General features: G+C 42.1%; 1 protein-coding gene across 5 annotated transcripts in view; it reads right to left on the reverse strand.

The window, feature by feature from the left end:
- DERL1 (derlin 1) overlaps positions 1-12390 on the reverse strand; it is an 85652-nt gene extending 73262 nt beyond the window's left edge. For 2 of the 5 annotated variants that reach the window (XM_024741060.1, XM_024741061.1), the window contains exons 1-2: positions 11986-12390; positions 2145-2256 (exon numbers count right to left, since the gene is read on the reverse strand). In XM_024741060.1, the coding sequence (XP_024596828.1) occupies positions 2145-2256; positions 11986-12138 (265 nt within the window). In that variant the 5' untranslated portion in view covers positions 12139-12390. The remainder of the gene's footprint in view (positions 1-2144; positions 2257-11985) is intronic. The other 3 variants (XM_024741062.1, XM_024741065.1, XM_024741063.1) reach the window with 3 other exon arrangements.
- Positions 12391-12732: the final 342 nt, after the last annotated feature.

The raw sequence follows: 12732 nt of genomic DNA on the forward strand, positions 1-12732 counted from the left end.
CTGCAAAAAAAAAAAAAAAAAAAAAAAAAAAAAGAAGACTGGCTATGGGATAACTGTTAAAGATGAGTGATGATTAAAAGGGGCTCATACTGACACATGCTACAACATGATGAACCTCAAAAATATTATGCTAAGTGAAAGAAGCCAGTCACAGAAGGACACATAAAATGTCCCAAATGGGCAAATCCATACACAAAGTAGATGAGTGGTTGCCAGAGGCTGGAAGGAGGGGGAGGGAGAATGGAGACTGCTGGCTTGGGTTTTTCCGGGGGTGATGAAAGTGTCTGGCATTAGTGGTGATGGCTGCACGACTTTGTGAGGATACTGAAGACCACTGGGTTGTACACTTTAAAATGGTTAAATGAGGAACTTTATGTTAGGTGAGTTTTCTCTAAATGAAAAGGAAAAAAAATAAAGAGGTTCACTAACCTTTCTCTCTACTTTTGTATATGTTTGAAAATGCCCCATAATACAATTTTTAACAAGTGGTTATCCACTTGATCATCCACATTTAATCTAGAGTTTACTACTGATATAAAAAAAAATTCCTCCCACTTGAGGCTTAACCCTCAATTAAATCATATCAGAGGGGTAGAATGCTAAGCAAGTTGGCAAGGGAGAATGAATATCATATATTCTGGTAGATTTAAGGATCCAATCCCTGATATGGCGGTCAGAGTCCTGGTTGTCAGTCTCACCTCAGCCAAGTCACTTTACTTGCTTGAATCTCCTGTTCTTCCTTTATAAAACTAAGGGAATAGGCTAGGTCCCTTCCAGAAGTAATAGTCTATTACCCAGAACTCTGTATTAACACGGTGATTTCCCTCTTCTTAAAAAGCACCTAACAGCAAATGCCAATTTAAGGAAAAATGATATTTGACACCGAATGTCCAACCTTCTATATCCCTGCAGTTGTGAGACTGATTCACAATTCTCAAGCATATGAGCACTGACTTAGATTTAAGGGTAGCTCAGAATTTTCTATCCTGAGCTAACAGCCATCAGGTTTCTAGTCTCTGAAGTTAGACCACATTTTCAAAATCATTTAGGCTTTGCCAAATTATATTTTGACACAGCAGTCTATCAAGTTATTGCTTCTCAGTATAAGTAACTCAGAAAAGCATATAAGGTATTGTAGAAAATAAATAACAATTCAGTAAGAAAGTTTTAAGAAAAGAATTTTATAGCTTATCCATATAGGTAGTCATATCTGAAAAACTACCATGCTATTAAAATCCTGGCTATATATTTTTTAAAAGTTGAGTGCTTCATATTGAGTATAAACGCTCTAACACCGTGAATAATAATTAAAAAAAAAAAAAAAGAGGGACTCCCCTGGTGGCGCAGTGGTTAAGAATCCGCCTGCTAATGCAGGGGACATAGGTTCGATCCCTCGTCCAGGAAGATCCCACATGCCACAGAGCAACTAAGCCTGTGCACCACAACCACTGAGCCTGTGCTCTAGAGCCCACGAGACACAACTACTGAGCCTGTGTGCCACAACTACTGAGGCCCGCACACCTAGAGCCCATGCTCCGCAACAATAGAAGCCGCCACAATGAGAAGCCCGCACACCTCAACGAAGAGTAGCCCCCGCTCACCGCAACTAGAGAAAGCCCACGCGCAGCAACGAAGACCCAATGCAAACAAAACTAAATAAATAAATTTATTTATTAAAAAAATTTTTTTTTTAAGTTGCATGTTTCAATTACAGAGACTAAGTCTAGGCTTTTACTTGCATAAAGCAGTGTTTTTCAACCCCAATTTAGGAGATATATACACTTCAGCCCAATTGTGCTTTAAAAAACAGGGACTGCTGTGTGACAGAAATGAGGGAGACGTCACATGAAGTGAGAGGCACACACAGGAGATAGACAAGATGTGTAAACCTCTGCTCTTGTATTTTTTTCACCTATAAAATGGTGACACTGCTGCTTACATCTCATGATGATGCTGTGAGGATTAAAAAACGAATAATCTAAGCGCCTAGTAGACTCCTGGCACAGTCACTACTTACTGCGCATTTACACCATTATGTACTTTCTTTATATATGCCATCTGCCCTCAAAATTCCTCCAATAAGTAAATACATGGATTAGTAAATTAGACAGAAACAATACTTAAAACAACCACAGATAACATACCTGTTTCGAGTCGTGTAGAGTACTGATATAAGAAATATAAATTGACCAAATAAAGAAATCCAGTTCCTGGACCCACAGGGAAGTAAAAGGTGGCAGTAATCGGCCTCCAAATCTGTCCAGATCAAAATAAACACGGCTGTTAGTTTCTCTAAGATGGGTGTTTTTTTTTTTTTCTTTTAACTAAACAAAATTAACCCTTGAAAAACATTCTCCTCAGTGATGAGAGCTACCAAATGGACATCACCAATATAATTCAAGAAAACTGAAGAAAAGTTCACATTAGCTACAATGACTTCAAAGTGCAAGTCAATGGAATGAGATGGCATCATAAAATAAACAATAAATATTTCTAAACAAGTTGAAAAAAATCAATACTAAAGACATATATGGTTAATCTTTACTGGGATCAGGCTTATAGTTATGCCTATCAAAAAAGAATTACAGTATAACTGAATCACTTTGCTGTACACCTGAAACATCGTAGATCAACTACAGTGGGGAAAAAAAAAGAAAAAGAAAAAAGATTTATAAAGATAATTTCCAACAGTATAGTAATTATCTCTATTTAGGAAAAGAATACACTGGGATGACAAACCTTGTCAAAATAATGTCATATTCAAAAGACAGAAGTAAAACAGGAACTTCCCATTCAAATCAATGTGCTATTTAGGCAATATGGATACATAACTTAAAAATATTCCCTTCCCCCCAAAAAACCACAGAAGGTCTACAGTGAGAAGTAAGCCTCCCTCCTGACCCTCAGTCTCCCAGCTCCTTTTCAGCAAGAACGGATCCATTTATTGTACTTCTTTCGAGAAACAATCATTTCTATTACTATTATTCCTCCCTTTTCATCCTAACTTACCTTGCGCTGTTCTATACCTTGTTTCACTCCCTTGAAAAAATATTTTTATAGGCTTCATGATATTCCTTCTGCGTGGATGTCCAAACTTCACTGAAACTATTACAATGCTACAATGAATATCCTCTTTATACATGTACATATAGGATAAATTCCTGTGAGTCAACCTGCTAGATCAAACATTTGCATTTAATTTCAGCAGATATTGCCAACTGCCTACAAAAATGTTTAACCAATTTATACTTCCTCCTAAAACGGAGATTAATGTCTGTCTTCTCTCCACAGCTTCACCATTTAGTGTATTTCACAGTCACCAATCATGTTTCTAAAGCTTTAGCATTTTCTTTCTTCATTTTTCTACTCAATTTGCATTTCTTTACACATTACGGAAATTGCCCTTTCTCATTGTTGCAATTATTTTCTGGTCTGTCATTAGTCTTATGCCTTTGTGGTATTTTTGCCATATAAAATGAAATGTAAAAGTTTAATTTTTATATAGGCAAATGTATCCATCATGTATCACGTTTACAAGTACTTCTCCCCTCCAAGAACACAACAGTGCTCCCAGTTGTACTGTGGTTTATGTAAGAAGTGAGAAAGAGAGTCAACTTATTTTTCTAGGCGGTCACTAGTTTTCCCAATACTATTTACAGAGTGACCCATCTTCTCTCCATTGATTTGAAAAACTACTTTCATCATATATTGATTCCCTTTTATAGGAAAGTCTACTTTTAGACTATCCTGTTTGGAATCGAATGCCGATACCAATACCAAGCTATTTTAATTTCTAGTTTTATAATGTATTTTCTTATCTGGCAAAGTTATATAATTAAATAAACCCCCTCCTGTTTTTCTTCCACATATGTCACAATCTTCTTGGCTAGTCTCCATATTACTTTTCTAAATGAACGAGAACCAACACCTTTCTTATTTCAATGTGATAAAGACAGTTTCCAGCCAGAAAGAAGTCTTTCATACCTTTCTATTGAGCTTTCGATTTCTATCTTTTTTATACTCAACCACCAAAGCTGAATTATCTAATTGTTTGTGATATTTGAAAACTCCGCCTCTTGCACTTTCCAAGTATACAACTCTATCTGTAAATAAAATTTTGTATCTTCTTCTTGCCTAATTTACTGGCTAACACCTCCAGAATAATGTTAAGTTATAGAGGTTGAAGAAGATGGCCTTCCCAGACTTGGAAATGCCAACATAATGCCGGCTTTTGTCTTGAGAGCTGTGTGTCTTATCGCATGAGTGTGAAAGATATGGTCCCTACATCAAGGAGGTCTCGATAATGGGGAGTCTGTCCAAAGAAGCAAGAGTAGGTACAGGAAGGGGAACTTTTGGTCTTGGAAAAATGAGTACAAAGTCCCAAAGAACTGCAAGAGCACAATAATGAATGGGTACTGCTCACGATTTGGGTGTGGCTAAAATGGAGGGCATTAGCTGTGGGGCTGGCCAGGCACAGCTGACAAGTCAGGTTCTCCAAGTACAGAACTGTAACCCTCAGAGCTTAACTCCCTGTGGAGGAGAATGCACTTCACATACCCCAAAAGTCACTTCCAACAACCTTGAACTAAACCAGTAAAACAAAATAGGTTAAAATTCATTTTGGTTTATTCACAATTTTATCTCAGAAACAGTTGAGTCTGATGGAAAGAGCACCGGAAAGGATTTGAGAAGACAGAGACTTCAGTAGGGGCTTACAAGTCAGCAGTCCTGAGTCTCAATTCCCATTTATAAAAGAGGAGTGATATACTAATACTTGCTCCATTTTGGTTAATGGTTTAAAAAAAAAAATAGTGTACTATTATGCTCATTTACATGTCCTAACTCAGGGGGTAGATTGTATAGATGAGGAAGCAGAATGAGAAAAGGCCAAATAATAGCCAGTAAGTGGCTGAGCTAGAATTTTGTCCCAGACAGCCTGACTCCAGAGTTTACAATACTAGTAAGTCCCTATTTTTACAATGCCTCTCACAAGTGACATCATTACTATGAGATATAATTAAAATCAGTAAAAATTTTTAGTACTACTATACTACTTGTATAATCCTGAAATGAACTGAGCGTAAGCTCACAAATTCATTCTCCCCGCTTAAAAAAAAAGCATTGGGGGTAAAAGACCAGAAGCAAGCAAGCTGTGGCCTTGGCTCGGGGCCTTGGAAGAGTCTGGACCTGTGAGTTTGCATCTTCATCTACCCAGTAACATCTGTCCTTTGACTCCCGCCTTCCTCATCTCACAGATTTTGTAAAAGGTTGGAATTAAGAAAGCAGATTAAGAAGGTGCTTTGTAAAAAACTTTGTGTGGGCATACAATTATTACAATCTTTTAGGAGACACGTGCTGACCTGGTTTTTACAAATTCACATTTTAAACTCCCCCTGGATTCCTCTAAGTTACTCCAGGCCTGATTTTGGAAAAGAAACCTCAAGGGTTTTCTGACTACATTTTTCACTAACACTTGATGCCATGATGCTATTTTTAGCCACTGTGTGCACCTGTGCTTTGGAAATCAGTGTCTGTCAAAACACCGCACACTTCTTTTCCCAGTTCATTACACTTACCCTTGAGGTATACTTGCTCTCACCGATCTAAGGGACTTAGTATTAATTTTACATCACTTTAAAATTATAATCTGAAAACACCAGGAGATAGCTCATCTCTTCAGAGGGACACAGTGTAATATATTTCTGAAATTCCCCTTGAAGGTAACCAACTAAATCCCCTCCTCTCCTCTGACATGTAGATAGTTACAATAAGGAAATGGCTTTATTTTCAGGGCTGGGAGTGGTGAAGGCACCTTTCGAGCCTAGAAAGCCTGCACTGACCCGTAAGAAGCAGCCAGGGGCAGTGCAAAGAGCCTGGGACTTGCAGGCAAGCATCTCACTTTAACCCCACAGCAATCCCAAGGCCGGAAGCATAATCACCCACCTTTTCACGAGGAAAGCTGGGCCCTCATTAGAGTTGAGGTAACCCTCCCAGAGTTCCTCACTTAACAAGAGCAAGAAGCCCACGTACTCCCTGGCGTAGAGGCCTTCAAAGAAACATCAGACACTGCTCGTCGTCAGCTGCTAGTCCGACAACTTCTGTTGAGTGTTTAGTTCAACCATCCTTCAACAAACATCTCCCAAACAATGTGCTACTGAAATCATTACAAACGCCACCCAGAGTCTAGGGCAGGTTTTTTTAACTATCAAAAACAAAGATTTTTCTGCAACAATACAGACTGGTTGATTTGGAGTTAAAGAAAGTCTGCCTGGGTCATCAAGCAAGTAAGAATGAAGAGCACCCATGTGCCAAACGCTGATGTTAGCAAACTCTGGCTTTTCTCTCTCTTTTTTTTTTTTTTTGGGCAGGAGGTGGCGGTGTGGGGGAGAGGAGCCTGGGGGTGGGGCTGGGGGGACACTAGACAGGCAAGAAAATCAAATGAAAGGCACTCAGTCTCAACTGAGGACGTTAAACCAGCTATTAGGAGCCATCAATTCTACTCCTAGGTACGTATGCATACCTATGTTCACCAAGACATGTTCCAGAATGTTCACAGCAGCACTACGCATTCTAGCCAAAACTAGAACTACCCAAAAAGCCCGTTACCAGCAGAAAGGGTAAATAAATGGTGGTCTGTTCACACAAGGGAACAATGTAAGGATGAGCAATCTATAACCACATGCAACAATGTGGGTGACTCTCAAACTGTTGAAAAGAGGCTAGACACAAAAAAATACATATTGTACAATTTCATTTATAGAACAGTAAGAAAACTGGCAAAAACCATCTATGGTATTAAAAGTCAAGACAGTAGTTACCCTTGCAGTGGGTAGTGACCAGAAGGGAGCAGTAGGAAGGTTTTGGGGATGCTGGCTGTGTCTTGATCTGGTGGCTGGTTATATACTGATGTTCAATTTCTGAAAATTCAACAAGCTATAAATATATAATACATACACTTTCCTGCTTGTATACTGCAACTCAACAAAAAGTTTAAAAATGAAGCTATGAGCTCACCCTTAGCTACAGACCACAGCAGAACTGTCTTATGTGGACAGGATTGCAAAGGAAAGATTTTAAAGCTGTACATACCAGAACACTTGCCATAAAGTTCTAAATCCAAACCCTGAGACTACTTCTATGCTCAGCCCACAGACCAAGTTCATTCCCCTTACAGTTACGGGTCTATATGACTCTCTTTCCCAACACACTCAGATGAGTCTGCTAGGGCTGCTGTCATCAGGCTAAATGTGAGAACGTGAGCAAAAGCTTGGCAAATATAAGCACCAGGCCTGGTCACAGACTTAGTTGGTGCCATTTTTTTTTGTTCCCGGAAACAAATTAGAGAAATTGAGAGTACATATCTTCCCATTTCTAGTCAGGACGCCTTTAGTGGGACAAAAAGAAGGATAATAATCCAGCAGTTATGTTTTAATTTCAATTACAAATTAAAATTAGAATATTATTGCCCAAGGAGAGAAGGCAGCAATGGCAGGAATTATTATTGACTAATAAGTAAAAATAGGCACTATTTTTTTAATAGATTATCTACCAGATTATTTACTGGGCACCTTACATTTTTATGTTTTTATATAATAGAGGCATGAAGTGGGTAACATTTCTCCTCAATTTGAAGATACTCATTTTCATGTTCCTGAAATTCGGACATGCCTTACCGTCAATATATTCATTTAATGTAATCTGTACTCTCCTCCCCATCCAAAAAATTGTATTAAATTAAAGGAGCATCTTATAACCAATGGAGTTACAACACAGTTAACTCTTAGAACAGAGTTAATATGGTATTAAATTCTCCCCACTTTTAGGTGGGGAAATTGAGGCTCAGAAAGGATAAACAGCTTGCCTGAGGGCATACAGCTTGCAAGGGGGCTAAACCAGGCCTGGAGACCATGACTCAACTACTTGAAATCCCACAGTCTTTCTACTCTAATAGAAAAGGAACAATAATTGCTACGACTGGTTTGAAAGAAATCACCCTCAAGAATGTTTCGTTAAACACTTAAGTATGTGTTTGGGTAGATAGGATGCAAAAGAGTGAAACAAGAGCGCTTAGAACTATCTTGAACTCGCCAAAATAGAAACTGAAACTGCAGCTGTCTATCAACTGGGGTAACGCTGACCTCGGGATGTTTATGGGGGTTAAGTGAGGTATCATATGGAGAAGCCCAACACAGATGTAAGGCAGTGATGTTATTTTGTCCAAAGAAACGAAATCTCCCGTGTGGGCAGCCCTGGGAGACATAATCTCAGAAACCACAAGGGCAGCAGCAAAGTGCAGCCTCTCTTCTCATTAATCAGGGACCAATATGGAGGCATTTCATCACTGTGTACTACCCGATCAACGAGTCTTAAATGTAAGAGATGAGGAACTTTAGGCAACAGTGGAGTGAGTCTTAACATACACCTACGCCTTTCCACTTACCCAAACTAAGGAAATAACATTTTAAACTTTAGAGTTCCAAACCAACAAGCTACTCAGAGGAAACCCACAGATAAGGAGGAAAAGTAACTTTTGTCACTTCCAGCGTGAATCCACAATTCTAAACTGATCATTTCCAAGTTGTCCAAAGATGCAGCTTTTAAGGAAAAGAGGCGCCTCTAGCAGAAAGCACACCACAGGCTGTGTGTCCTCACCCATCAGCCTCTCGGATGCAGTTTTTCCTTTAACTGCTTCATTTGCAAATGAGTTCCTCCAGGTGGGTCTGAAAGCTAAACCTGTCCAGAAAGAGTAGGAGTCAGAGTAGCAGAAAGAAAGTATAGATACTGGTCTCTCCACACCAGGGCAGTGAGCACACTGTCCTGCCTTCTACCAGCAGCTTCTCCCCCGTTTCAGGATAACAAGCCCTGCCTTCTACCAGCAGCTTCTCCCCCGTTTCAGGATAACAAGCCCTGCCTTCTACCAGCAGCTTCTCCCCCGTTTCAGGATAACAAGCCCACAAGAAACAATGCAAGGAAGATGGGAACATTATGGAAGGTGTGACATGAATGATGACCTTTCTAATCAGTTCACCACTTTCAATATTATACACATGTAGGCTATTAGAAAGACTTACTTTTACTAAGCTGACTACAGGAACAAGCAAGATTTTGCAAGGAGGGCCAAAGAGCCAGTTTTGACCGGGACCTTCTCATTGACGACCACTGACGATTTACAATCATTTACGACCGCTGCTCCTCAGGCACCGCATTACCTAACATGCCACAGGGCACAAAGTGCACAACATTTACTGCAACGAGTATTTTACCAAAGCAAATAGAAAAGAGTCTGCCATTCTGGCTGCACACCCAGATCATATTCTAATACTCAACTGCCTACTTAACTTCTCCACCTGGATGCCTGAAAAGCCTCTCTAGACGTAATATGGTCAAAATGTAACTCTTTATTGATACCTTTCTCCACCCCCAAACCTAAGCCTCCCTAAACAGTCCCAATCTCAGAAAAGAGCTGCACCAGGCACGCCATTGCTCCTGTGAAAACAGTGACATCTTCAAGTCCTGCCCCTTCGCATCCATTAAGCGGCAGTGTAGCCCACTCCAACTCCCAAATCTATCCACTTCCATCTTCACAGCCACTCTGGTCCAAACCACCATCTCTCTGGCCCTCTAACTTGACTCACCTCTCTGATCCTGTTACCTAGCCCACCCTTTCCCCCATTCACATACCAAGTCCATCCCACAGAGTAGCCAAGGCAATTTTTCAGTCCTTTGCTCAAAAGGCTCTGAAGCCTTTCTAGTGCCTTCAAATTAAAGTTCAAACCACAAAGCCCTACCTTTCCTCTTCCACTTTATTGCGTTCACCCGTGGCTACCTCTCTGTCCTCAACTACCAATCCTCGTCCCTACAGCCGACTCTGTACTAACTATCCAGTCTTCTTTCTAACTCCTGCTTCTAAGCCTTTCCCTTATTACTCCTTCTTCTTGGAAGATTGTCCCCAGAGCCAGATCTTCCCAAAGCTGGCTCCTCGTCATTCAGATTTCAGTTCAAATACCTTCTCTGAGGCCTTTCTGGAACACTTCATCAAAGTCACTCTCCGTCACACACCCCTCTCTTATTTTCTTCATGTGAGCTGGGACTTTTTCTGTACTATTCACTATTGTACCCCTAGTGCCCAGCACCGGCAAGTACCCAGTTATTTCCATGCATTCAACCCATATATAAGCACCTGCTATATGCCAAACACTAATCTAGGTAACAAAGACAGTGGTAAAGAGACAAGTGGCTCTCATGGAGCTTTATACTCTGAAGGGAAGCAGCTAACAAACATCAAGGGGTGATATGTAACCAAGAAAAATTAAGGATAAGGGAGACAGAGTGAAGGAGAGGTACTATTTTACACAGGGCAATCAAATAAGGCCTTGCCAATAAGGTGGCATTTGGGCAGACTTGAAGGAGGTAATGAGATAAACCACGGTTATCGTCCTCAAGCAGAGAAATAACATGTGCAAAGGGCCTGAGCAGGGATGGAGTTAGGTGCTGAAGAAACAGAAAGGATTCCACTGTGGAGCCTAATACACAAGGTGGAAAGTAGTAGGAGATGAGGTCAGAGAGGCAGTAGGGGCCTTGCAGGCCACTGAAGGACTTGAGCTTTACTCATCCAGCTGAGAAGACATTAAAAGGTTCTGGGCAGAAGGCTGCCAGGATGTGATTTATGTTTTGAAAGGGTCACTCTAGCTGTCTAGAGAAAAGACTGAAAGGAACAAGGCTGCTATGATAATGGCTTACAGTAGAGAATGAAAAGGGATTGCATTCTGGACATCTGTCTAAAATGAACAGAATTTGCTAACAGACTGTGGGATGTGAGATAAGAAGTCAAGGATGAGTCCGTGACTTTTAGGTTGAGCTCCTGTAATAATGGAATTGCTATTTACTTCTAGGGAAAAGGGTATTGTTTTGGACACATTACGTCTGAGATGTCTATTAGTCATCTAAGTGGTAATTTCAAGTATACAAGTCTGGAAGTGAGATAGATCTGGACTGAAAATATGTATATTTGTATTTGAGAATCTTCAGTTTGTAGAAATTATATAAAGCCATGAAGCTACATGAGATCACCCACAGCTAGGGAGAATATGGAAAAGAGGTCCTGGGGTACATCACAATATTTAAGGATCAGGAAGATGGGGAACCAGCAAAGAAAACTAAGAAACAGCCAGTGAGGAGAGAGAAGACAAGAGTGTGTTACCCACAGTGCAAACAACGTGTCGAAATTAATGTCAGATCTTAGTATCCGACCTGCCACTGATTAAAGATTTAAATCACAGAATCCAGTGAATAAAGATAACCTCCAGAAAACTAATATTCTCTTGCCAGGAGTGTTACTCTGGGCTGTTTCCTTCATGCTTCAAAAAATAAGGACTTCCATTTCAGGAGCAATTTACTCTTTACTCACTCCTTCATAAATACAACTACCACCTGCAAGATACTAGATCAGGATCTGGGATGCACACAAATAAACTCACTCTTTGCACCTCGGGCTTCAAATCACTCCTACTGGGAAGAAACTCCATTAACATAAAAAGAACTCAGCTGGTAGTTGAGCAAGGCGACGTCCACATGCCATCCACTTGGGTGGCAGAGGGAGGTCAGAGGGCAGCTACTCCAGGTGGCCCCAGGTTGCTACTCACTGGCGTCCAATAGATTGACGACTATCAGACTTACCTTCCCACTGCCGCCTTCTCTGAGTACAGAGGGCGGGGAGCACAATTTTAATGGAAGAACGAAGTCAATCCCTTCCCACCGGGCCAAACCGTGTTGTCTCCCTCCACGTCTCCAGCTACCCAGGCCCACGCTCAAACCCCTTGGCCTCCACCCTAACCCCTGGCCACAGGACCCCGCCCTAAACCGCTGGAGCCACCGCACTACAAGTCCCACCAGGCACCGCGCGTCCGCAACCAGCCGGTCTACGCTCCGCCGCTGCGGGGCCACCTGGAGCCTGTAGTCTCCACTTCCCCAGTCGCCGGTCAGTACCTGGAAGCGATAGAGGAAGGCTTCGGGCCAGAGGAAGAAATAGGCCGGGCTGATGAGACCGAGTTTGCCGACTAAGGGCACCGCGACGGTGGCGGCGAACCAATAGCGCGTGATGGCCGGGATGCTCCTGAACCAGTCCCCGATGTCCGACATCTTCGCCTCTTCGGTGGCCGGGATGTGCAAAGCCGCCCGACTCCTGTCCCGGCCCCCTCACGACGCGGTCCGCTGGGCAAATGGGAGGTGTCGAGGCGGAAGCCGCCCCAGACCCGTTGCAGAACGCGGAGACCGGCAGACGTGGCGCCACCGAATTCGGACGAGCGAGGGAGAATTCGGCAGCGAAACTTCCCCTTCCGGCGGCCGCCGACGACGTTAACCAGAAGTCCCGCCGCTTAAAGGGCGAGCACCGTTTTTACCACTGGGCAGAAGCTCGGTGGTTCGAAGGCGGGAGGGCGAGGGACGGGTCCAGGAGGGGCCGACCTCACGACTGGTGGGGAACAGTGGTTGCCAGGAGCAACGACAGATACTCCAGCCAATAGCGAGGCTGAACGCCCTCTACCCAGTTCCTGCCGGCTTTATAGCCCAGGTGGTTCCACTTGGAGGGTGTTTAAAGGGGAAGGAGGAAAATAATGTACAATGTAGCCCCTCAATTGTCCATCCGTTCCACAAATGTTTATTGAGGGCTTAGTAAGTGCGAGATAGGGTTTTAGACTCTGGAGGTGCTGCAGCTATCAGAGCTGTTGTGGTACC

Source organism: Neophocaena asiaeorientalis, unplaced genomic scaffold (genome assembly GCF_003031525.2).
Source record: "Neophocaena asiaeorientalis asiaeorientalis breed wild unplaced genomic scaffold, Neophocaena_asiaeorientalis_V1.1 scaffold177, whole genome shotgun sequence".
Classification (NCBI taxonomy): Eukaryota; Metazoa; Chordata; class Mammalia; order Artiodactyla; family Phocoenidae; genus Neophocaena; species Neophocaena asiaeorientalis.